General features: G+C 41.1%; 1 protein-coding gene across 1 annotated transcript in view; it reads right to left on the reverse strand.

Annotated features, from left to right (window-relative positions):
* The window catches only part of ERGIC3 (ERGIC and golgi 3), a 112,012-nt gene that overhangs the window by 75,133 nt on the left and 9,570 nt on the right, over window positions 1-27,309 (reverse strand). The window contains exons 2-7 of the mRNA XM_053694993.1: window positions 22,986-23,056; window positions 17,235-17,322; window positions 4,402-4,521; window positions 2,766-2,862; window positions 2,397-2,562; window positions 1,375-1,432 (exon numbers count right to left, since the gene is read on the reverse strand). Coding sequence (XP_053550968.1) covers window positions 1,375-1,432; window positions 2,397-2,562; window positions 2,766-2,862; window positions 4,402-4,521; window positions 17,235-17,322; window positions 22,986-23,056 — 600 coding nt within the window. The remainder of the gene's footprint in view (window positions 1-1,374; window positions 1,433-2,396; window positions 2,563-2,765; window positions 2,863-4,401; window positions 4,522-17,234; window positions 17,323-22,985; window positions 23,057-27,309) is intronic.

Raw genomic sequence — 27,309 nt, forward strand, 5'->3', positions numbered from 1 at the left:
GATAGAAAAAATGCTAAAAGTTCAGGGTTTGGTCACGGTTTTTGTCTGAAATTCCCAGTAGCAAAGGGAGATTATGACCACCACCAAGATTTTACTTAAAGGGACATGGCTCCATTAGAGCATGTCATTTCTGCACCACTCAGTGTGGATAACCTACACAGAGGGTTCTGAGCAAGAATTTATGTCTAACACCTTTGTGGGGGGTTAAACACAATCCACGATGAGTACTGCAAAAAATGGCATGCTGTAATACATTATAACCTGTTATTTTTGCACTGCAATGTATCTTTAAACCAGTGTTGCTGCTTATTATCATTCTTTTGATAGACACTGAGGTATGAAAAAGGTAATTTAGTACTAGTTTTTGAAGTGCAATGATGATGATAATGAAGCGGATGAAAGTTTAGTAAAAACACTGAATTCTCTCTCATACTCTGGTTTATTGGCAGGAACCATGCTTACAGCTGTCATATTTACAGTTTTACAAAAGGAGTGATAACTGTATAACTGTCATACATAAATTCCTATACGAGAGGAGCCAGGATACAGTTTTAGGGACATTAACTAATGAAAAGTACTTAGCTACATAGGGGGATCTAACTGGCTTTGAGGTACAGTAACGGGTATACATACAGTGCAAAGGAGAGGACATAGCATAGTTCTGAAGAAGAGAATGTGTAGGAATAAAACTTGCGCTCAGGGAAAGGACCAGAACATAACCTGTGACAAATACATTACTACAGGAACATGGCTACACAGCTATCGGGGACAGTAACTGTGACATATATTACTACTAGAAGGGCCACTGATATAAGGCACAGTACAAGCAGAACATACACTGCAACACAAAGGAGTAGCACAAATGGTTAAAATACTTATCAGAAAAGTTAAATGACAAATCCAGTACTACAAGGCAAGACTTAAGGACAGTGACATGCAGAGTGTAGCTAAATCAACAGGAAACCATACACTAGCCAACAGTTAAAGGGACATGGAAAAGATGCATCATAGTTAAAGGGAAATTAAAAGCAAAATATTTCTGTTAAGCATATGGAAGTGTAAATATATATATATATATATATATTTTAAATATTATATTTAAAAGTAGGTTTTATTTTGAAACTATCTGAAAATATAAACGTGAGGCTGTAAAACACCAAAAGCTGCTTTAATTAAAACTTTTAAAGCCCCAAGAGAATAAAAACATACAATGCATCACTTCCACACTCCTTTAACACAATATTGTATTGAGTAAACCTAGATCAGCAACTCTCAGAGAATGTAAGTTGGCACTTTACATCTAACTTTTTTTAGAAAGGCTAAAATGTATGACTTTTAATGAAATGCTTCAAATAACCATGAAGGACTATTTACCATGTACGTGAGATTGCTGGAAGCTTTTCCCAGGTGCAAAGTGGAAGTTTCCAGCAACCTATATTGGATAGAAAAAAAAAATTGTTATTGGCTTCTTAATACTAAAGTTGTGTTTAAATCACAGACCGCATCAGTTAAAGTGACACAGGAAAGAGCATGCAGTTTTTACACACTTTCCAATTTACTTCCATTTTCAAATTTTGCAGTCTCTATATACACATTTTCTGGGGAACAAGCTCCTACTGAGCTTGTGCACAAGCTCACAGGGTATATATAGTCTGTGATTGGCTAATGTCTGTCACATGATACAGGGGGGGCAGAAAATGTGAGAAAAAAATTTTCTGCTGCTTATTTGAAATTCAGAGTAGGTATTAATGATCATTGTCTTTATTATACAATTCTACTGCATTGTGTGGTCCTTTAACTATAATCTACAGAATTTCAGTCAGAAAAGCAATTTTCCTTGCTATTATTCGTTGTAATTTTTTTTTATATACACGCATATCTTGGGGACTCTAATATTGGGCCTTAGATTAACACATACAGCACGTTTCTGCTTTTCTTTTTGAAGAAAAAAAAAAATAGATGTTCCAAGATAGAGTTGCATGAGCACTACTTATTCAGCAAGTGACAGCTTTAACCTTTTTCATTCAAAATCTATTTTCGCATATTTAACTGCTGTTTATTTTCTCTTAAATGCATGTAATTTGCAAAGGTCCCTTCAATCAAAAATTTAGTGATACTTTTTCATTACCATAAAAGAAAATCAGAGCTTTCTAACTACCCATTAGAGCATCATGGATGTATCTATTGGTTATACGGGTTTACATATATGCTCACTACTAGTGCATCAGAGTATAAACAATATTGTGATTTAAGAAAGGCACTTTTTGAAGCTTGCCCCTGTGCTGACTCCACTCTACATTGCATTTCCAAATTTCCCTAAGTATAAGCAGCATTATTAGGAGGGGATTTAAAAGTCACAACTGGTAGAATGTAAACGTACAGTGCAGGATAGTTACCTTGTTAACTTCTAAAAACCCATACACCTCACAGCCCTCATTCTTTTGCTCTTGCATCTTTTCGCTGAATCCTTCCCTTTTACACTGTTCTATTGAATCTGGAGTTTTAAACGCCCATCCCCTTCTGCGGTAGGCCTCTCGCACATCATCACAAGTATTACAACACCTGTAACAAATCAATCATTTTTACATAAAAACCTAAAAAAAAAAAAAAACAATGTAGCATGATCTACATGTCCATAGGCAGGAGAACCAGTGAAACATTGCTTCACATTCTGAAATAAAAAAGGACCAGAAAATTCTTGATGTGGATTAGTATAAATTGTAAAACTCAATCATAACAATCATATTTTATTGGCACACACTTACCGGAAATCATCAGTCTCTGCTCCGTAGCAGCTTTCACATCGATTAGGATCTAAGGATTTTGGATCAAATACTATATGTTCTTCTGTTTGTCCTAAATCTGTAGAAAATAGAGTAAAAAATTCACATGTAAAGATGCAGTTTCACTAGAACTCAGCGGTAAGACTGTAAAAGCACACTAGCAAGAATCTGCTATGATAAGCATGAAGTAGAAATATTATACGTTGTATCCGCTTCAATTAAAAAAAAAAAAAGTCTTCTTATGCACTTCTTGAAAGGTCAGCAAATATTAGAGCCATTAAATGATATCACCCATAAAGTATCTCTACGTCATGAGCTAATTTATTGAACATTTAAGAGCTGGTCACTCATTTTCATACACATACAATGATTTCATATAGGGATGTAAGAAGAAAAATACAAATAGGGGTTAGAACTAGAATTGTAGTTGCCATGGCTTCCTGGCTAAAGGATTTGCCAAGCTGTGGTCTAAAGTATGCAGGAAACATCATCATTGTTGTGTTACTATGCAAACACATTGAATAGTACATAACACTGAGAATATCCCAAGATTTCCATAGCAAAGTAATGTACAAGGGGTATTCATTTGAGATTGTAATTTTTAAAGTGTTAATTTACATGAGGTATCATGTACACAGTTTGTTTGCTCCAATGTAACAAGGCATTGCTTAGTGGGCTGAGAAATTCCAGTTCATGTATGTATCGTACAATCTATAAGCACTGTCTACAGAACTGAACCCCTTTCTTTCTTTTACAGTATCTCACAAAAGTGAGTACACCCCTCACATTTTTGTAAACATTTAATTATATCTTTTCATGTGACAACACTGAAGAAATGACACTTTGCTACAATGTAAAGTAGTGATTGTACAGCCTGTATAACAGTGTAAATGTCCTGTCCCCTCAAAATAACTCAACACACAGCCATTAATGTCTAAACCGTTGGCAACAAAAGTGAGTAAACCCCTAAGTGGAAATGTCCATATTGGGCCCAATTAGCTATTTTCCCTCCCCGGTGTCATGTGACTCGTTAGTGTAACAAGGTCTCAGTTGTGAATGTGGAGCAGGTGTGTTAAATTTGGTGTTATCGCTCTCACACTGTGATACTGGTTACTGGAAGTTCAACATGGCACCTCATGGCAAAGAACTCTCTGAGGATCTAAAAAAAAAAAAGAATTTTTGCTTCACATAAAGATGGCATAGGCTATAAGAAGATTGCCAAGACCTTGAAACTGAGCTGCAGAACGGTGGGCAAGACCACACAAAAATATTGACACTTTGGGCCCAAATTTGGACATTTCCACTTAGGGGTGTACTCACTTTTATTGTCAACGGTTTAGACATTAGTGGCTGTGTGTTGAGCTATTTGAGGGGACAGCAAATTTACACTGTTACACAGGCTGTACACTCACTACTTTACATTGTAGCAAAGTGTCATTTCTTCAGTGTTGTCACATGAAAAGATGTAATAAAATATTTACAAAATTTACTCACTTATGCAGGATACTGTATATCAAGATAACCCCTTCTAGTTAATACCCAGCTGAATCTGTACATAATCATATACCAGTCTGCCATCAAATAAAAAAAATAAAAATAACATTGTCTCTATTATTACCATGTTTTTCTGCCTCTGAAGTGACTGGATTTCCATCTTTATCTAAGCGCCGCTTGTACAAATTGTGCTCTACATCAAGCTGCTGTTCCCCGGCTACATCCATTGCATCTATGCTAAGATCTGACAACAGAAACACAAAAAGTAGAAGTAAAACATTTTAGTTCCACAGATAAGCAAACGGTTTAGAGCAAAATAATACTATGATTATAAAAATTAAGTTGACTTTGTTGCTGCCATTAGTAATAATATAAAAAAGGAGTGATTTTAAAAAAAAAATAAAAAAATAAATAGCTTTTTATCTGTTCTGTACTTAACTAGAGGTGAAGAACAATAAACACCCAACTTTTGCCTGATTAAAAAAAAATAAATAAATAAATATATGAACCAACATCGTGTGTATTCTTCTTTTCATTTTTTTATACTTCAAAACCGCTGGCCTTCCTGACATATATGGACAATCACCATGGCAAACAATTTTCCCTCCCTGATTTTATTATCCCATAGCAGTTGTATCTATATAAGAAACAACTAGGTATTCAGTGTATTTTTTGAAATTGTATTTCGACACCCCTTTTAAGTTACAATTTCCCTTTGTTGTAAAGTATAAATATACTAAAGGGAAACTGTAGTACAAAGATTAAATGATCCCATTTTCGAATTCATTAGAGCATGTTATTTTTGCACTACTTGCCACAGAACTGTAAATAGGTTAAACACAAAAGTAAAAGATACATCAAGTACTGATGAAGTCACGTTCTGTAAACAGTGTAAGTGGATAAAAAAAAAAAAAAATTGTGAAGTGCCTGTTTTGGACTTTAACCCCTTAACGACACGCGTCGTACAGGGTACGTCGCACACAACCTGGTCTTTAAAGACCAGCGACGTACCCTGTACGACGTTGGGGTTGAAAGCGGCTGGAAGCGATCCTGATCGCTTCCAGCCGCTTTCCGGTTATTGCAGTGATGCCTCGATATCGAGGCATCACTGCAATAACATTTTACCCCATCCGATGCAGAGAGAGCCACTCTGTGGCCCTCTCTGCACCGGACATCGATGGCCCGCAATCGTTGGTGGGTGGGAGCCGACGTGGGAGGCGGGTGGGCGGCCATCGGTGCATGTCGTAATGCAGCGGTGGGCGGGATCGTGGGCGGGCGCGCACGGACGCGCGCACGTGCACGCAGGGAGGCGGGCGGGCGCGTGCACGGGGAGGGAGCGGGTGGGAACCATTACACTATGGAACAGTTTGTTAAAATATAGAGGCAGAGAGGGGGAATAAAAATTTATTTTAAACAATCGAAGTGATCTGGGAGGGGGTGGGGGTTTTATTCTTTGGAGGGGGGAAGCTACACTACAGAAAAGTGGGGAAAAAAATAAAAAAATATATATTTTTTTGTAAACTGGGTACTGGCAGACAGCTGCCAGTACCCAAGATGGCTCCCAATAATGTAGAAGGGGAGGGTTAGAGAGCTGTTTGGGGGGGATCAGGGAGGTTTGGGGCTAAGGGGTATTCTACACAGCAGCATATGTAAATATGCTAAAAAAAAAAAAAAAAGAAAAAAAAAAAGATACCTTTTATTTTAGTACTGGCAGACTTTCTGCCAGTACTTAAGATGGCGGGGACAATTGTGGGGTGGGGGAGGGAAGAGAGCTGTTTGGGAGGGATCAGGGGGTCTGCTGTGTTAGGTGGGAGGCTGATCTCTACACTAAAGCTAACATTAACCCTGCAAGTTCCCTACAAGATCCCTAATTAACCCCTTCACTGCTAGACATAATACACGTGTGATGTGCAGCGGCATTTAGCAGCCTTCTAATTACCAAAAAGCATCGCCAAAACCATATATGTCTGCTATTTCTGAACAAAGGGGATCCCAGAGAAGCATTAACAACCATTTGTGCCATAATTGCACAAGCTGTTTGTAAATAATTTCAGTGAGAAACCTAAAATTGCGAAAAAATTTACGGTTTTTAAAATTTGATCGCATTTGGCGGTGAAATGGTGGCATTAAATATACCAAAATGGGTCTAGATCAATACTTTGGGTTGTCTACTACACTACACTAAAGCTAAAATTAACTCTACAAGCTCCCCTCTCCCTTTCCCCCCCTCCCCTCTCTCTTTCTCCCCTCCCCCCCCCCTCTCTCTTTCTCCCCTCCCTCTTCCCCCCCCCCTCTCTCTTTCTCCCCCCCCCCTCCCCACCCTCTTTCCCCCCCCCTCCCTCTCTCTTCTCCCCCCCCCCTCCCCTCCCTCTTTCCCCCCCCCTCCCCTCTCTCTTCCCCCCCCCTCCCCTCTCTCTTTCCCCCCCCCTCCCCTCTCTCTTCCCCCCCCCCTCCCCTCTCTCTTCCCCCCCCCTCCCCTCTCCCTCCCCTCTCTCTCCCCCCCCCCTCTCTCTTTCCCCCCCCCTCTCTCTTTCCCCCCCCTCTCTCTTCCCCCCCCTCCCCTCTCTCTTCCCCCCCCTCCCCTCTCTCTTCCCCCCCCCTCCCCTCTCTCTTCCCCCCCCTCCCCTCTCTCTTCCTCCCCCTCTCTCTTTCCCCCCCTCTCTCTTCCCCCCCCGCTCTCTCTTCTCCCCCCCCCCCTCTCTCTTCTCCCCCCCTCTCTCTTCTCCCCCCCCCTCTCTTTCCCCCCCCTCTCTCTTCCTCCCCCCCTCTCTCTTTCCCCCCCCCTCCCCTCTCTCTTCCTCCCCCCTCCCCTCTCTCTTCCTCCCCCCCTCTCTCTTTCCCCCCCCCTCCCCTCTCTCTTCCTCCCCCCCTCTCTCTTCCTCCCCCCTCTCTCTTCCCCCCCTCTCTCTTCCCCCCCTCTCTCTTCCCCCCTCTCTCTTCCCCCCCTCTCTCTTCCCCCCTCTCTCTTCCCCCCCTCTCTCTCCCCCCCCTCTCTCTTCCCCCCTCTCTCTTCCCCCCTCTCTCTTTCCCCCCCCTCTCTCTTCCCCCCCCCCCTCTCTCTTTCCCCCCCCCCCTCTCTCTTTCCCCCCCCTCCCTCTCTTTCCCCCCCCTCTCTCTTCCCCCCCCCTCTCTCTTTCCCCCCCCCCTCCCCTCTCTCTTTTCCCCCCCCCTCCCCTCTCTCTTTCTCCCCCCCCTCCCCTCTCTCTTTCTCCCCCCCCTCCCCTCTCTCTTTCCCCCCCCCCTCCCCTCTCTCTTTCTCCCCCCCCCTCCCCTCTCTCTTTCTCCCCCCCCCCTCTCTCTTTCTCCCCCCCCCCCTCTCTCTTCTCCCCCCTCTCCCCCCCCCCCCCTCTCTCTTTCTCCCCCCCCCCCCCTCTCTCTTTCTCCCCCCCCCCCCCTCTCTCTTTCTCCCCCCCCCCCCCTCTCTCTTTCTCCCCCCCCCCCCCTCTCTCTTTCTCCCCCCCCCCCCCCTCTCTCTTTCTCCCCCCCCCCCCCCTCTCTCTTTCTCCCCCCCCCCCCCTCTCTCTCTCTCCCCCCCCCCCCCTCTCTCTTTCTCCCCCCCCCCCCCCTCTCTCTTTCTCCCCCCCCCCCCTCTCTCTTTCTCCCCCCCCCCCCTCTCTCTTTCTCCCCCCCCCCCTCTCTCTTTCTCCCCCCCCCCCCTCTCTCTTTCTCCCCCCCCCCCCCTCTCTCTTTCTCCCCCCCCCCCCTCTCTCTTTCTCCCCCCCCCCCCTCTCTCTTTCTCTCCCCCCCCCCCCTCTCTCCCCCCCCTCCCTCTCTCTTTCTCCCCCCCCCCTCTTTCTCCCCCTCTCTTTCTCCCCCCCCCCTCTTTCTCCCCCCCCCTCTCTTTCTCCCCCCCCCTCTCTCTTTCTCCCCCCCCCCCCTCTCTCCCCCCCCTCCCTCTTCCCCCCCCCTCCCCTCTTCCCCCCCCCTCCCCTCTCTCTTCCTCCCCCTCTCTCTTTCCCCCCCTCTCTCTTCTCCCCCCCTCTCTCTTCTCCCTCCCCTCTCTCTCTTCTCCCCCCCCCCTCTCTCTTCTCCCCCCCCCCTCCCTCTTCCCCCCCCCCCCCTCCCTCTTCCCCCCCCCCCCTCCCTCTTCCCCCCCCCTCCCCTCTTCCCCCCCCCTCCCCTCTCTCTTCCTCCCCCTCTCTCTTTCCCCCCCTCTCTCTTCTCCCCCCCCCCTCTCTCTTCTCCCCCCCCCTCTCTCTTCTCCCCCCCCCTCTCTCTTCTCCCCCCCCCCCTCTCTCTTCTCCCCCCCCCCCTCTCTCTTCTCCCCCCCTCTTTCCCCCCCCCCCTCCCCTCTTCCCCCCCCCCTCCCCTCTTTCCCCCCCCTCCCCTCTTTCCCCCCCCCCCTCCCTCTTTCCCCCCCCCCCCTCCCTCTTTCCCCCCCCCTCCCTCCCTCTTCCCCCCCCCCCTCCCTCCCTCTTTCCCCCCCCCCCCTCCCTCCCTCTTTCCCCCCCCCCCTCCCTCTTTCCCCCCCCCCCCCCTCCCTCTTTCCCCCCCCTCCCTCTTTCCCCCCCCTCCCTCTTTCCCCCCCCCCCTCCCTCTTTCCCCCCCCCCCTCCCTCTTTCCCCCCCCCTCCCTCCCTCTTCCCCCCCCCTCCCTCCCTCTTTCCCCCCCCTCCCTCCCTCTTTCCCCCCCCTCCCTCCCTCTTCCTCCCCCCCCCCTCCCTCTTCCCCCCCCCCCCCCTCCCTCTTCCCCCCCCCCCCCCTCCCTCTTCCCCCCCCCCCCCTCCCTCTTTCCCCCCCCCCCCTCCCTCTTTCCCCCCCCCCCCTCCCCCTTCCCCCCCCCCCCCTCCCTCTTCCCCCCCCCCCCCCTCCCTCTTCCCCCCCCCCCCCCTCCCTCTTTCCCCCCCCTCCCTCTTTCCCCCCCCTCCCTCTTTCCCCCCCCCCCCCCTCCCTCTTTCCCCCCCCCCCCCTCCCTCTTTCCCCCCCCCCCCCTCCCTCTTTCCCCCCCCCCCTCTCCCTCTTTCCCCCCCCCCTCCTCCCTCTTTCCCCCCTCCCTCCCTCTCCCTTTCCCCCCCCCCTCCCTCCCTCTCCCTTTCCCCCCTCCCTCCCTCTCCCTTTCCCCCCTCCCTCCCTCTCCCTTTCCCCCCCTCCCTCCCTCTCCCTTTCCCCCCTCCCCTCCCTCTCCCTTTCCCCCCCCCCTCCCTCTCTCTTTCCCCCCCCCTCCCTCTTTCCCCCCCCCCTCCCTCTTTCCCCCCCCCCTCCCTCTTTCCCCCCCCCCCTCCCTCTTTCCCCCCCCCCCCCCCCCCCCCCCCCCCCCCCCCCCCCCCCCCCCCCCCCTCTTTCCCCCCCCCCCCCCCCCCCCCCCCTCTTTCCCCCCCCCCCCCCCCCCTCCCTCTTTCCCCCCCCCCTCCCTCTTTCCCCCCCCCCCCCCCCCCTCCCTCTTTCCCCCCCCCCCCCTCCCTCTTTCCCCCCCCCCCTCCCTCTTTCCCCCCCCCCCCCCTCCCTCTTTCCCCCCCCCCCCCTCCCTCTTTCCCCCCCCCCTCTCCCCCCCCCTTCCCCCCCCTCTCCCCTCTCTCCCCCCCCCCCTCTCCCCCCCCTCCCCCCTCTCTCCCCCCTTCCCCCCCCCCTCTCCCCCCTCCCCCCTCTCTCCCCCTCTCCCCCCTTCCCCCCCCCTCTCCCCCCTCCCCCCCCTCTCTCCCCCCTCCCCCCCCCCCTCCCCCCCCCTCTCTCCCCCCTTCCCCCCCCCTCTCCCCCTTCCCCCCCTCTCTCCCCCCTTCCCCCCCCCTCCCCCCCCCTCTCTCCCCCTTCCCCCCCCCTCTCTCCCCCCTTCCCCCCCCCCCCTCTCTCCCCCCCTTCCCCCCCCCCCTCTCCCCCCTTCCCCCCCCCTCTCTCCCCCCTTCCCCCCCCCCCCTCTCTCCCCCCTTCCCCCCCCCCCCCTCTCTCCCCCCTTCCCCCCCCCCCCCTCTCCCCCCCCTAAAAGTAAAACATCCTATCACTATGCAAACAGATATTGATGATATGGCCCATGTATGTTCTTGCCTAAATCAGGAAACCTTGCCATATAGGGCAAGGTATCATGCACAGTCCGAGGAAGGACCATTGCTGGTTACACAGATATTATAGGAAACAGTGCCAGTCATTGAACATATTAAGTCCCCTCGGGTATAGGGTGTCAAGTCTGTGTATCCACTTGGTCTCCCTCTGCAGGAGTATTCTATCCCGATTACCCCCCCCCCCCCGCGCCGTAGCGGTGGGACGTGGTCAATGAGGATAAAACGTATGTCTGTTACCTTATGCTTGGCCTGTAGGAAGTGTCTAGCCACTGGTTGGTCTGCTGTTCCCTTATCCAAAGCAGTACGAATTGCTGAACAGTGATTTGCCATTCTTATCCGTGCGTTGTCAGATGTTTTACCAACGTAATATTTTCCACAACAGCAGCTTAGAAGGTATACAACGTGACTTGTTGTGCATGTGATAAAGTGCCTTATGGTGTACTTCTGTGTGGTATGTGGGTGTCGAAACACCTTGCAGGGGATCATGCCACTGCAGGTGGTGCACACCAGGCATCTGAAGCAACCTGTTTTAGTGGATTTTAGCCACTTCTTTGTGTAGCTTTGCTCGGGGTCCGTCTGCATCAATAGATCCCTGAGGCTTCTGCCACGTCTGTATCCCATGATTGGTGGGTCCAAGTGTCTAAAGGGGAGCGTTTGGTCGGTGCCAAGGATTTCCCATCTGTTTTTGATAGAATCAGCCAAGACCTTTTTCCCTTTGTTATAGGTGGTTGTAAAAACCATTCTTGGTTTCTTGTCAGCAGGGTTTGTTCGTTCGTTTTCAGACATTAATTTTTGTCTTACTTCCTCTAACAGTTCAGGTGAGTAGCCCCTCTGCAGGAATTTGTTGGACATTTCATCCATTTGGGTTAACCTGTTGGTTGCCTCAGTATTGTTCCTCATTACCCTGATCATTTGGGATTTCACAATAGCCCTCCTGGTATGTGGCGGGTGGTTACTTGTTGCCTAAAGTAAAGAATTCCGATCTGTGGGTTTTGTGTATAAAGTTGTAGATAGTTTCCCTTCCTTCTTGTAGATTCTTAGATCCAGAAAATCTCTGGTCTAGGTCAAATTTTAGTTCGACCTTGATGGGACAAGTTAGAGCATTAAGTTTAGTTACCCATTCAGTGAGTAAATCAACAGGGCCACACCATATTAGGAAGACATCGTCGATGTACCGTCTGTAGTGTTTAACCATTTCATGGTTATATACCTTCATGGTGTCGCTTTCATACTGCTCCATGTAGATATTCGCGTAGGACGGGGCTACGTTAGATCCCATCGCCGTTCCGGTTAATTGCTGGTAGAAGATGTTCTCAAAACGAAAATAGTTACGTTTCAAACACTTGTTAAGAATGTCAAGAATAAAAGGTCATTGGAGGGCCCACATAGGGGTATCTGACAAGTGCTGTAGAAATAGCATCTATTCCCTCGTCGTGCGGGATCACTGTGTATAGACTCCTCACGTCCATTGTCACAAGTATGTCCTCACTTGTGATACCTTCCACAGAATTCAGAATCCTAATGAGGTCACCAGAGTCTTTAATGTAGGAATCCATATATCTCACAATAGGTTGCAGGATGGCGTCCACATACTGGGCCAAAGGTTGTAGCAGCGAGCCCCTGGCGGATACAATCGGCCTGCCAGGGGGATTAAGCTGATCCTTATGGATTTTAGGCAGAGTATACAGTATAGGGTGAATGGGGTGAGTGCAACTCAGGAAGTCAAACTCATCTTGGTCAATCCATTTCTGTTGTACAGCATTTGTAAGTGTCACAACAATTTCTTTCTTGAATGTTGTAGTGGGGTCCCAGGTGAGTTTTTTGTAAGTCAAGTTGTCACTTAGTTGTCGCAGGACTTCAGTGCGATATATGGGGCGTAGTCCATAATGACAATGGCACCACCCTTGTCGGCCGGACGTATGACAATGTCAGCATCAGAGGCTAGAGATTTTATAGTCACTCTCTCTGCCTTTGTGAGGTTTGGGCGATGTTTGTCCATTTTAGCATTGTCTGAATCATTTGAGATGAGCCTGGTGAAGGTTTTAATGCTTGTTCCACATGTATTTGGCTCAAATTTGCTTTTAGGTTTAAATCTTTTAATCTCTGGGGTGCATTGCAATCACACTGCTTTGAAATTATCTATATTACCCCTTAGGCTCAGTAGTCGGTGATGGTGTGATGACACCCTCTTTCTCTCTAAGATTAGTCTATGGATGCTATACGATATACCTACTGATGTTCAACAATTGACACACATCTACATGCTTGCCTAAATCTTGACATACGTGTTTTTCTGGCTATAAGCCCTTTTTCTCTACTTGTCCTTTGTTTACTGAGAAGTATGTTTTACTGAGAGATACTGATGCACTAATGTTTAAATGCTGATATACTGCCTAGGTCCTGCAACTATCTTTTATTGAGCCCTTTTTCTCTACTTGTCCTTGTTCTCTACTTGTCCTTTGTTTACTGAGAAGTATGTTTTACTGAGAGATACTGATACACTAATGTTTAAATGCTGATATACTGCCTAGGTCCTGCAACTATCTTTTATTGAGCGCTGTTTCCTATAGACTGCCTTTATCGATGTTAAGTTGTTTCTTTGTGGTAGCTATTTCAGTAGGTCACACATCACATTGTAGGGGGACATTTTATTTCTTTGTGTGCACCTTGAGTGTTTTAGGTGCTACTCATATGTCATGTCATTTATTGTTTGAGAATAGTTTTAAGATACACTTATATGGTTTGCACAATTATACTGTTTTTAACAATCACTTTAGTAAAGGTAGGAATAATGTTAATTAGGTGATTCACCTGTTGTCATGGTTACATAGGTTTTGGCGCAATTTCACTAATTGTTTGATGGTAGGGGCTATGTTGCTTTATATTGCACACTGTTCATTTGCACTGTTGCCTGGTCTGAGGAAGGGGTCTGCGTACCCCGAAACGTCATCTTAATAAAAATTTTTATTTTATATACATATATATATATATATATATATATATATATATATATATATATATATATATATATATATATATATATATATATATATATATATATATATATATATATATATATATATATATATATATATATATATATATATATATATATATATATACACATACATACATACATACATTTGTGCTCATAAGTTTACATACCCTGGAAGAATTTATGATTTCTTGGCCATTTTTCAGAGAATATGAATGATAACACAAAAACTTTTCTTTCACTCATGGTTAGTGTTTGGATGAAGCCATTTATTATCAATCAACTGTGTTTACTCTTTTTAAATCATAATGACAACAGAAACTACCCAAATGACCCTGATCAAAAGTTTACATACCCTGGTGATTTTGGCCTGATAACATGCACACAAGTTGACACAAATGGCTATTAAAGGTAACCATCCTCGCCTGTGATATGTTTGTAATTAGTGTGTGTGTATATAAAATGTCAATAAGTTTCTTGACTCCTGACAGACCCTTGCATCTTTAATCCAGTGCTGCAGACAATTCTGGATTCTGAGTCATGGGAAAAGCAAAATAATTGTCAAAGGATCTGCGGGAAAAGGTAGTTGAACTGTATAAAACAGGAAAAGGATATAAAAAGATATTTAAGGAATTGAGAATGCAAATCAGCAGTGTTCAAACTCTAATCAAGAAGTGGAAAATGAGGGGTTCTGTTGAAACCAAACCACGGTCAGGTAGACCAACTAAAATTGCCAGGAAAATTGTCCGGGATGCAAAGACAAACCCACAAAGAACTTCAGGTGAAATACAGGACTCTCTGAAAACATGTGGTGTGGCTGTTTCAAGATGCACAATAAGGAGGCACTTGAAGAAAGATGGGTTGCATGGTCGAGACGCCAGAAGAAAGCCATTACTACGCAAATGCCACAAAGTATCCTGCTTACAATACGCCAAACAGCACAGAGACAAGCCTCAAACCTTCTGGCACAAAGTCATTTGGAGTGATGAGACCAAAATTGAGCTTTTTGGCCACAACCATAAATGCTACATTTGGAGAGGAGTCAAAAAGGCCTATGATAAAAGGTACACCATTCCTACTGTTAAACACGGAGGTGGATTGCTGATGTTTTGGGGATGTGTGAGCAACAAAAGGCACAGGAAATTTGGTCAGAATTGATGGCAAGATGAATGCAGTATGTTATCAAACAGGACCCCTCATTTTCCACTTCTTGATTAGAGTTTGAACACTGCTGATTTGCATTCTTAATTCCTTGGATATCTTTTTATATCCCTTTCCTTTTTTATACAGTTCAACTACCATTTCCCGCAGATCCTTTGACAATTCTTTTGCTTTCCTCATGACTCAGAATCGTCAGTGCAGCACTGGATGAAAGATGCAAGGGTATGTCAGGAGTCCAGAAACTCATTGACCTTCTATACACACACACTAATTACAAGTAAACAGAGCAAAGGTGAGGATGGTTACCTTTAATAGCCATTCAAACCCCTTTGTGTCAACTTGTGTGCATGTTATCAAACCAAAATCACGAGGGTATGTAAACTTTTGATCAGAGTCATTTGGGTAGTTTTTGTTGTCATTATGATTTAAAAAGAGTAAACACAGTTGATTGATAATAAATGGCTTCAGCCAAACACTAACCATGAGTGAAAGAAAAGTTTTTGTGTTATCATTCATATTCTCTAAAAAAATGGCCAGGGTATGTAAACTTTTGATCAGAGTCATTTGGGTAGTTTTTGTTGTCATTATGATTTAAAAAGAGTAAACACAGTTGATTGATAATAAATGGCTTCAGCCAAACACTAACCATGAGTGAAAGAAAAGTTTTTGTGTTATCATTCATATTCTCTAAAAAAATGGCCAGGGTATGTAAACTTATGAGCACAACCGAGATATATATATATATATATATATATATATATATATAGATATATATAGATATATATATATAGATAGATATATATATATATAGATAGATATATATATATAGATATATATATATATAGATAGAGATATAGATATATATATATAGATAGAGATATATATATATATATATATATATATATATATATATACACACACACATATATATATATATATATATATATATATATATATATATACACACACATATACATATATATATTATAATACTTTACAATATTCTTAAACTAAGTTATGCAATATAAAATGTGAGTGTTGTGTAGCAGATTTAGAAGTTATTCGTATAAAAAAAAGAGCACATATTGATAATTAAATACATTTTAATACACTATGGTGGTGTTAAAAGCCAAAGAGTGGCTATGTGGTAAATCAGATCACTGTGTGTATTCATTACCTCAAACATAAAAAAAGAGAAGTTATAAAACAGAAACTATACTGAAGCTTTAACAATATAGGGTATATTACTTTAAAGGGATGTGCACCACAAAAAAAAAAATCATGATTCTGACAGAAAAAAAAACAATTTTTAAACATCTTTCCAATTTACTTATATCATCAATTTTGCTTCATTTACTTGATATCTTTTATTGAAGGAGCAGCAATACACATCTGTAAGCCAATGTATGGCAGCTTTGATGGGTCTAAACATTTTCAAAGCCATTCTTTCATAAAAATTGCTATTTGTATTTGTTCAATTGCCTACATTAATAAAATAGAAAACTGACAGGTATATCGAAGGCTTCTCAAAGGGCTTTTCACAAGGATTTGTACACACATTCTTCACTATTGGGTGATAGCCTAAAGTTTGAATGCAGGCTTTTCACTTGACCAGTATTATCAGTTCATGAAGAGTGCAGTACATTTAAACTTACGAGCGGGCTGTCATTTTCACTGTAAGGGGTTAAAGGGACACTGAACCCAAATGGTTTCTTTTGCGATTCAGATAGAGCATGCAATTTTAAGCATCTTTCTAATTTACTCCTATTATCAAATGTTCTTCATTCTCTTGGTATCTTAATTTGAAATGCAAGAATGTAAGTTTAGATGCCGGCCTATTTTTGGTGAACACACTAAGTTGTTCTTGCTGATTGGTGGATAAATTCACCCACCAATGAAAAAGTGCTTTCCATGGTTCTGAACCCCCCAAAAAATAGCGTAGATGCCTTCTTTTTCAAATAAAGAAAGCAAGAGAACAAAGAAAAATTGATAATAGGAGTAAAATTGGAAAGTTGCTTAAAATTGCATGCTCTATCTGAATCACAAAAGAAAAAAAAAAAATTAGGTTCGGTGTCCCTTTAAATAGCACAGCTCTCACATAATGCCTCCTGGAGGGTGGCATGTAGTAATAGTGCATCTCACCCCTTTCAGAGAGTCTTGCACTATTAAAGGGCTAAAAAAAAAAAACTTAATAAAACACAATGTACAGGATACATCCGTGTCATTAAGGGATTAATAACTTTGTATAATTCTATAATTATTTTAATTGACAAAAGACTTAAAAATGACATAAGTGTATAAAGAAAATGATCTTATGTGTTAAAGCATTTTATTATTTCACTGATATTTGCATGTAACCCCTGCAAAGGGATTAAACACATAGTTAATGTCAGCTTCAGAGCAGTAATGTACTACTGGGAGCTAGCTGAACACATTGGTAAGCCAATGACAAGAGGCATATATGTGCAGCCACCAATCAGCAGCTAGCTCCCAGCTCCTGAACCTACCTATGCTTTTCAAGAAAGGACATTAGATAAATTAGATAATAGAAGTAAATTAGATATTTATTGTTTGCTCTATTTGAATCATGAAGGAAAAATGTAAGGTTTAATGTTCCTTTAAGGAGAACTGAATTCACACATTATGATCTTCGTTTATTTTAGGAAAGGAAGTGATATAGCGAGGGAAATGAAGGGAGAAAAAAAAATGATTTGCAACAAACAGGCAACTGTTGTCTCTATACCGTAAGCTTCTATACAGAATAAATACATATACAGATTAGAATAAAACAAGCAGTGAATATACTTACAAGCACAAGGCATATGCGGAAATAAAATATCAATGTTTATTTTTAACTTATCTCCCCTTGTTTTATCTACAAATAATTCTGGGTAGATCTGGAAAGGAAAGAGAAATGTTTATAATAATTAAAAATAATAATAAAAAAAAGATAAATCATACACAAATTGTAACATCTTAGCTCACTCACCAATAATGACTGGACACTTTATAGGGGTTCAGATAGGAACCTATCTAATCAGATGGGTAAAAGACTACTCTCCTGCCACTTGTCTAAGTTAAAAAGCAGTAACAAAAGGGAATTATGGTGAACACAAATATCACAAGCTATAAATGAATTTGGGGTTATCTTGGCTCACCATAGTAGCTCTCTTCAATGAAGATTTACCAATCAGTGAATTACAAGGGTGAGCAGAATAAGAGGGGGGAAAAAAAAAACACAGGTATTCATGGTGTAAATAAGTTTGCGTTACACAAAAGTCAATACAGAATTCAGAAGTCTGCTGTCACAACTTGACTTCAGTTGATTTATAAAAGTGTGAAAAACTCCAAACTGCTTTATTACACAGGTCATTAGAAGATAAATTTGTTTCAAGCTCTTGTGGAATGAACCTTTAGTCCATGAAGTTTGTTTTAATGAAAAAGACTAAAAACAGCTGCTGTACATTTAAACAAGCGTACCTAATATAACGCTAGTGTTGGGCTGTGCATATATCTTTATTTGGTTTCTTTCAATGCATGTAGTGTCACAGCTTCATACCGGAGGTGACTCAGCTCTATTAAAGGGACAGTCAAGTCCAAAAAAAAAAAACTTTCATGTTTCAAATAAGGCATGACATTTTAAACATCTTTCCAATTTACTTTTATCACCAATTTTGCTTTGTTCTCATGGTATTCTTAGTTGAAAGCTAAACCTAGAAAGGCTCATATGATATTTTCTAAGCCCTTGAAGCCCGCCTCTAATCACATGTTTTTTTATTTGCTTTTCACAACAGGGGAGAACTAGTTCCTGTAAGCCATATAGATAACATTGTGAGCACGCCTGTGAATTGTGGAAGACACTGCACTAATTGGCTAAAATGAAATTCAATAGATAATAAATAAAATGTCATGTGATCAAGGGGCTGTCAGAAGGTTCTTAGATACAAGGTAATCACAGATGTAAAAAGTATAGTAATATAACTGTGTTGGTTATGCAAAACAGGGGAATGGGTTATAAAAGGATTAACTATCTTTTAAAACAACAAATTCTGGTGTTGACTGTCCCTTCAATTATTTACACTCCAAACTGAGCTGTAGCCGTTAGCATGCCAGGTACAAAAACCCTGCTCTGGTCAGAACCTTGAACTTGCTGTTAAAGGGACAGTCTGCTTGAAAATTGTTATTATTTAAAAAGATAATCCCTTTATTACCCATTGCCCAGTTTTGCATAACCAACACGGTTATATTAATACACTTTGTACCTCTGTTATTACCTTGTGTATCTAAGCCTCTGCATACTGCCCCCTTATTTCCGTTCTTTTTACAAACTTGAATTTTGGCCAATTAGTGCTGGCTCATGCATAACTCCATAGGAGTGAGCAAAATGTTATTTATATAGCACTGTCTGGCTGTGAAAAGCTTATAAAATGCACTGAGTTAAGGGGCAGCCTGCAGCTATAAGAGCTGTCTGGGCAGCTATAAAAGCTGTCTGATTTAAATAAAATAAAAAAAAAGGGGGCAGCCTGCAGGGGCTTAGAAACAGGCAGATATTTAGAGGTTATAAGGTATATTAAAAAGGGACAGTCAACACCAGAATGTTTGTTGTTTAAAAAGATAGATAATCCCTTTATTACCCATTCCCCAGTTTTGGATAACCAACAGTTATAATAATACATGTTTTACCTCTTTAATTACCTTGTATCTAAGCCTCTGCAGAATGCCCCCTTTATTTCAGTTCTTTAGACAGACTTGCATATTAGCCAATCGGTGCTCACTCCTCGGAAAATTCACGTGCGTGAGCTCAATGTTATGTTATCTATATGAAACACATGAACTAACGCCCTCTAGTGGTGAAAAACCATTCAGATTAGAGGTAGCCTTCAAGGTCTAAGAAATTAGCATATGAACCTCCTAGGTTTAGCTTTCAACTAAGAATACCAAGAGAACAAAGCAAAATTGGTGATAAAATAAATTGGAACGTTGTTTAAAATTACATGCCCTATTTGAATCATGAAAGTTTTTTTGGACTTGACTGTCCCTATAATATAATATTGGTTTTGCAAAGCTAGGGAATGAGTATTAAATTAGTTAAATATCTTTTCAAACAACAACAAAAATCAATTAGACAGTCACTTTAAATGGACAGTCTAGCTAAAATTATAAACTTTCATGATTCAGATAGGGCATGTATTTTAAACAACTTCCCAGTTTACTTTTATTATCAATTTTGCTTTGTTTGTGTTTTTTTTTGGTATTCTTAGATGAAAACTAAACTTAGGAGGCTAATATGCAAATTTCTTTAGCCTTTGACGGCCGCCTCTTATGCATTTTGACATTTTTTTTCAAAACTAGAGGGCATTAGTTCATGTGTGCCACAGTGTTAATTTTGTCGACTAAAACTTGACTAAAATGAGCATAAAACTAAAGAAATTCTGATGACTAAAATATGACAAACTAAAATGGCATTTTAGTCAAAAGACTGACTAAAACCAAATCAAAATTTGCTGTCAAAATTAACAGTTTCTAAATCTGTGTCTATACTGCATGTTTAAACCTTAATACAATTAATAATAATAATAATAATAATAATAATAATAAATAATAAGTGTTATGTTTACTCCTGGAGTATATAATGAGTTTGGAAATTATAGAGAAATGCTTAAATAATACATTACACTTTAACAAACCCCTTAGATTTTAGTCAAATAAAATCTACTGGAGATTTAGTCGACTAATATCAACTGAAGAGTTAGTCGACTAAAACGATTCAGATGACTAAAATACGACAAACTAAAATGGCATTTTAGTCAAAAGACTAAAACTAAATTGAAATTTGATGTCAAAACTAACACTGGTGTGGTATATAGATAACATTTTGCTCAAGCCCGTGGAGTTACCTAGGCGTCAGCACTGATTGGCTAAAATGCACGTCTGTCAAAAGCACAGAGATAAGGGGGCAGTCTGCAGAGGATTAGATACAAGGCAATCACAGAGGTAAAAAGTATATTAATATAACTGTTGGTTATGTAAAACTGGGAAATGGGTAATAAAGCGATTATCTATCTTTTTAAACAATAAAAATTGTGGTGTAGATTGACCCTTTAAGAACAAACTCAAACCAAGCTGGAGTAAAATACAGATATTCGCCAAGATTTTTTTTTTATTTTTTTTTATGAATTATAACACATTTTATTCTCAATGTTAATAGGAGACAACACACCACTGTGGTCATGATCACAACACTCTCTACCTACGTGTTTTGTTTCTTTTGGATTTTTTGCACTAATGTATGATTAAAGTGAATTTCTTTCTAACAGAGCTGTGAGTGGTTTATTTTCCTAAATTTCCCCAACCCAGTCACTGTATCTTTATCATAAGTACAAAAGGAGTAAGAGAGGCAACCTCCACCTTACCCAGGAAAGAATTGAGTTTTTTTACACAAAGTGAGGATCAGAGGTTACAGGACTATGGCAGCTATGAAGTTTCAAACACATAAGGCCCAGGTTCCAGCAAGGAGAGCTTCATGCACCCATAAGAACTGATGTACTGTTCCGATAATAGTCAAGTTAGAACTTTAAGTCATAATATAATGCAAACTAGATATGCCTCTAATACAGTCTATTGCTTGCTTTTTAGATTGCCAAAACTGGGAGCTAAGTATATCTTTGGATATAGAGTACCTTGACTAAAGAAAATATTATCCAAAGCAGCAATAAATGTGACTTGAGTTGCAAATATCTGCTTTAGAACCTGTATTTGTTAAACAATGTCTCAACTAGAACACCTTTTTAATAATATTAGCTGCAACCATGTTTTCAGCTTTAAGATTTATAAATTACACTGTAGCTTCAGCTATTAAAAAAACAAACAAAAAACACAAGACATCATGGCTTGTGACTATAGGTCTGTGTAAGATTATATAACCAACCTGCCCCCATCTTGTCTCTATTCCTCCATCTTGTTGTATCTATTCAGCCATTCTGAACTAATACTGACCTTTTGTTATGCCAAGTCTCCTGATGTATGCCATTACAGAAAAACATTTTTTTCTGTTGCCTACGTGTAGCTAAGCACCAGCTAGCATAAACATGGTCTCACCACATACTGTATTATCTTTGTACCAAGGTAGTAGCTTCACAGTTTCCAGCTCTTCACATAAACAATCTTATGTCTAAAACTTTGTAACTTTCCACCGATTATGTTGCAATAAGGGTGCAAGCTGTCAATAAAAACGGAACCGGTCTTGGACTTCTCGTGTTTGTCTGAATTCTGTTCTCTGAGATATCAAGGTGTATCCAGCCCCTAAAAGGACCCCTGACAGTATGTCAGATCTTTTTCTACGCTAGCCGACTAACACTCTGAGGCTACGATAATATATACGTAATTCCCCGCTGGCTATATCTTCTAACATTGAAACAAAAAAGTAATCTCTGGATTATCAAAATTAACCAGCATCAACAAAAAGACAAATCAATTGTTTGTCAAATGTGATAAATCAGCATTACCATTAGGCTGACGAAAGAGAAATAAGGTATAACAGATTACAAACATTGCATTTTTTTCTGCTTTCTTCCATTCAGAGTTAAATAACTTTAGCACAGCAGATAAAAAGGGAAATTTAGACCATTGTTTAGACTTAGATGCATATCAGTCAGTTTCAAATGAGGTACACAGGTCTGGTTCTTGAATATAGCAAATATGTCACAATATGGATTGCTTAGTCATTTTTTTCACACCATGCAAGGAATGGAATAATGGACTTCTCACAAATATATGAACCGCAGATTACAAAAATGGTTTATCAAAGGGTTCAATAAAGAACTGCAAAAACATCTGTCTTGCCATTCTTTTTTATGTTTTTTCTTTTCCAAAGTAAAGTGACATAATGCAGTAATATGGGTATAATGCAGAAAGAAAAAAGCGAGGAGGATAAAGAAAATGAAAACACAAATCTGTTAAAATGTATTTTTTGAGTGAAAAGAAAGCTGCTAAATGTGTTCAGGCTGCTGCCCATATTACCACACACAAAAAAAACTCTAAAGCCTTTGACTGACAAAGTAATGAGAGGTGCATGAATGCAAATACATATGGCACCATCAGAACATCCAGTGGTGAGCGATACCCCATACAATACACAATACAGAAGATAGAGGCAACCTGCAGCCAGATAACAACAGAAACAGAAAGCAATTGCAGCTCCCATACAATTATTTGTATTATCAAGATATCTAGCTCATAACATGTATAGCAATGACACAGAACAAGATATATGCTGTTTTAATTTCATTGGATTACATGCGTTTAGTTGTGTCTGAGGAGGCCATGGAAAACACCAGAGCATGAGGAACTAAGGACAACTGTACAGAGAACAGAATAAAAAAAAAAAAAAAAAAAAAAAAAAAGGATTGTGTGTGGAAGGAAAGAGAAGCATTTTATACCTAATTGAAAAAGTGAGTTTTAGACTTTCTGTACTCCCTACAACAGGATCCAGCTGGCTTTGGTGAGTGCAACTACAGTGAGACAAGATAATGTCATACTAAGTTACAAAACATACACTTACTTCTTTAGTGAGGTAGTACTGGAGCTCGGAGAAGAAAAGAAACAGCATGAGGAGGCCACTGATCAGGGTAACTGGGAAACGAAATGTAAGTATTAATAATCAAGAAGAAACCAGAACATGTTTTAAGGATGGAATCAAAGAGCTGTACAACAACATGCCCAATGTTTTTATATCATTCAACACTTCACAACAATAATCCTCAATTTTCCTGCTGCATAAAACGGTTATTTTTGTGTGTTTATCTTTCTGCTGGAATACAATGCTAATTGCCTTAACCATAGGGTTGATCACAATGCTTAAGAAAACATTTATTTAATGTTCTAAAAAAAAGTCTATGGGGATTTTGTAGATGTGTCATTTGATAAGTTTTTTTTTTGTTTCAAATATTTTTATTGAAAACTGAAAATCAAGTAATACAACCCTAATCTAGAGGTACTTGAAAATAAGAAATGGACACATAGATCCTGACTGAGTATACTTACAATGTAAATGTTATTAACATTCTTTCAAACATATCAAACTTTTCAGTGGAGCAGTAAAAAAAATAAAAAAAAATGAGAAAGAACCTTTTAACATGGATATATTCTGTTCCAACTGGAAAGGGGGAGACATAACCTAATAATTCGACTTGTCTAAGTGAATACATTGTTGTTCTGAATAGGAGGTTGGTAGCTTATGTCATTAGTTGTAACACTTGGAGCCCACAAGGTGTTATATTTATCCTTCCAATCTGCCCAGGCGAGTTATTATTATCGGTTATTTGTAGAGCGCCAACAGATTCGGTAGCGTTCAAATAGGTCGGTTTTGTTAAGTGAATGCAATATGTCCTTTTCCATGTTGTATAGGTATGCCATGGTGTTTAAAGTTTCAGGCCATTTCGGGGGAAGTTCCTTTTTTCAAGGATCTAGCTATACTAGTTTTATCTGCTGAAAATAAGCATATACAAAGTAGGGGTGTGCATGACTAATATTTTTACAATCGACTAGTCGAAAGCTGTTTCTTTCGATTAGTTGACTAATCAAAATCACCCCCTCTTGCCAGAAAATAGGTAAATGTGAAATATTTTTAATGTAATTGTAAAATGTTCTTTTTTTTTTATTTATTTTTAAAACATGTCATAGTCAACACAACAACCCTAATATGTGAACAAAAAACAAAATCTGCAAAGTGCGTCCATGAAAGTTTTTATTTAACAAAAACATCAACTATTTAGCAATGTCCATAGTTTAACAATATTAATTGTTAAGAAAAATGAGCATGTCCACATGCTCCGGGAGTAGACAATTACGTAGTCTGTTGACTATCAGGCCCGCAGCTGAGAAAACTCGTTCAGCCGGTACATATGTTGCCGGGATGCACAGGTATGCTTTCGCTAGCCATGATCATTTCCTGTACTTGCATTCATTTGCCTTCCGCCATGCAAGAGGGTCTTCAAATGGAGGAATGCACTCATCTTGCATGTATTTGTCCAGCTCGGTTTGCAGAGACATTGCATCCTCTGTGTAGTAGTCATCTCAGAATAATGTTGCCATAGCAGTAACAGTGCAACGTTGCTTTTCGGGTAGTTCGCTTACCACTGTACTTGTACTACTTGGTTCATTTTCTGTGACATCACCACCGTTTTCTTTAATATATCAGTAATCGACTAATGCCGTACTAGTCGAATAATGAGAGACCGATCGACTAATCGATTAGTCGACTAGTCTAACTCAGCCCTAATACAAAGAAGACTATGGTGCTTGGGTAGTGTGTGTGTGTGTGTCTCTATCTGCAAGAGGGCTATGGCAGGTGTTTTTGGGATATGGATCTTTAGCTTAGGTAGGGAAAGGAAGCAAGTATTCCATTCTGGTTTGACTTTAGGCATTCCCACTAGATGTGGAGCAAATCTCCTGGCAAGCCGCAATTACGCCAACATAGAGGAGAGGATACCTGATACATTCTAGCTAGCCTTGTGGGGACGCAATACCAGTGTGAAATTACTTTATAGTATGTCTCGTACATTGTTATGCAGTGTAGTGTTTTCTTAGTGAGTGTGAGAGTTTTTTAGAGATAAGAGGTTGGGGGGAGTAGATTTATGGAAATATTGCCAGGTTTTACCCGAATTAACGTTTTGCATATAATATTCAGATACTGGAATTATTGATTCTGCAAAGAAGCAAAACCTGGAGTGGATTACTCACTAAGAAACCTAACAACAACTAGACAAACTAGTTGTAACTGAGAGTACAACAAAGTTATAAAGAGAGAGTAAATCCACTAGTGTATAATCACACTGTCACATCTACTGATATCATAAGGTTTTCCAAAAAAATAGTATTGAAAAATTAGTTCCCATTCATTCATACATTATAGTTTATTAGGCTAAGGAACTCACACTCATACAAGTAGCAAAAGCTGTGAATTAAAACCACTTGAACTCTGTGATTAGCATAATAGCCTTAAAGTTAATATGTTACTATTAGATATCCTCAATCCAGATAGATTAAAGTTAACTAAGCCCTTACAATCCGAGGGCTGTTTTACTTTTACATATGCAATAAAGGATATGAGGATATAGTATTAACTATTTAGTACATAATCTGTCACAAGAGTAAGCAAAGTTAAAAACGGACGATAGGAGAGACAAAGCTGCCCCTATCGGACCCCTGACGCGCGTTTCACGAACGCTTCCTCAGAGGGAAAACGTTCGTGAAACGCGCGTCAGGGGTCCGATAGGGGCAGCTTTGTCTCTCCTATCGTCCGTTTTTAACTTTGCTTACTCTTGTGACAGATTATGTACTAAATAGTTAATACTATATCCTCATATCCTTTATTGCATATGTAAAAGTAAAACAGCCCTCGGATTGTAAGGGCTTAGTTAACTTTAATCTATCTGGATTGAGGATATCTAATAGTAACATATTAACTTTAAGGCTATTATGCTAATCACAGAGTTCAAGTGGTTTTAATTCACAGCTTTTGCTACTTGTATGAGTGTGAGTTCCTTAGCCTAATAAACTATAATGTATGAATGAATGGGAACTAATTTTTCAATACTATTTTTTTGGAAAACCTTATGATATCAGTAGATGTGACAGTGTGATTATACACTAGTGGATTTACTCTCTCTTTACAACTTTGTTGTACTCTCAGTTACAACTAGTTTGTCTAGTTGTTGTTGAGTGTGAGAGTTTGTTGCCATCTTTGAGGTGGAATAGTAATGTTCAGTAGGGATTCCCATCTGTCCAGTTGGGGTGCCGTTTCAGGTTGTAATGTGCCTTCCAACAGGTTGTAGTGTGTGGATAGTGGTTTGTGTAGTCTGTGACCCCTTTGCCAGAAGGACTCCCAAAAGGGTGAGGGGACAAGATAACTTGGGGATAAAGTCCCAACTTGTGAGAAAGTTTTTAATCCTTAGAAGTTCAAATTGAAGGTAAGTAGGGATGTTAAAAGAACTGTCTACTTGATCTAGAGTAATGAATTGATCCTGAGAGGTAGTAGACCAGAAGTCAGAGACTTGTGTTACTCCTATTTGATAAGTTTTTCTAAAGGATTGTGATTGACCTCAATGATTAGCAAACATTTTTTTTATAATTTTATTAAAATGGACAAGAAACCCCAAAATTTTCTTTCATGATTCAGATAGAAAATACAATTGTAAACAATTTTCCAATTTACTTTTATTATCAAATTTGCTTGCATCCCTTGTTATCCTTTGCTGAAGAAATAGCATTGCACTACTGGCAGCTAGCTGAAAACATCTAGTAAGCCAATCACAAGAGACAAATGTGTGCAGGCACCAATCAGCAGCTAGCTCCCACTAGTGAAAGATATGTGCGTATTCTTTTTCAACAATGGATACCAAGAGAATGGAGCACATTTGAAAATAGAACTGAAATTAAAAAAGTGTCTTAAAATGACATGCTCTATCTGAATCATGCAAGTTTATTTTTTATTTTCCTACCCTATAAATGCATTGCTTTATAGAACTTATCTGACTTTCACATTCTTATTTAATTTACAAGACCTCCATGGCCATGTTGCTGTGGTCTTATTTAATTTCATAAGGCCACAAAAAAAATATAGATATAAACAAGGAGACCATTATTTTTGAGTTGATGTTGAGCATTTAAATTGTACCACTGGTTTGAAATTATACATTTATATAAATATACTTTCACTCCATATCGTTCATTCTGTCTGGGTTATTATAATGCATCTTGCAATCTTTTCAAGAACTAATTATGTGTGTGCAATGGAACAGATCCCAAATGAATGCGATTAGATGAAACCATCATTTAACTAAAATCTTTACCAGCAACATAACATTTGCATTTGACACCAAAAG

The sequence above is a fragment of the Bombina bombina genome, chromosome 1 (genome assembly GCF_027579735.1).
Source record: "Bombina bombina isolate aBomBom1 chromosome 1, aBomBom1.pri, whole genome shotgun sequence".
NCBI classification, from domain to species: domain Eukaryota; kingdom Metazoa; phylum Chordata; class Amphibia; order Anura; family Bombinatoridae; genus Bombina; species Bombina bombina.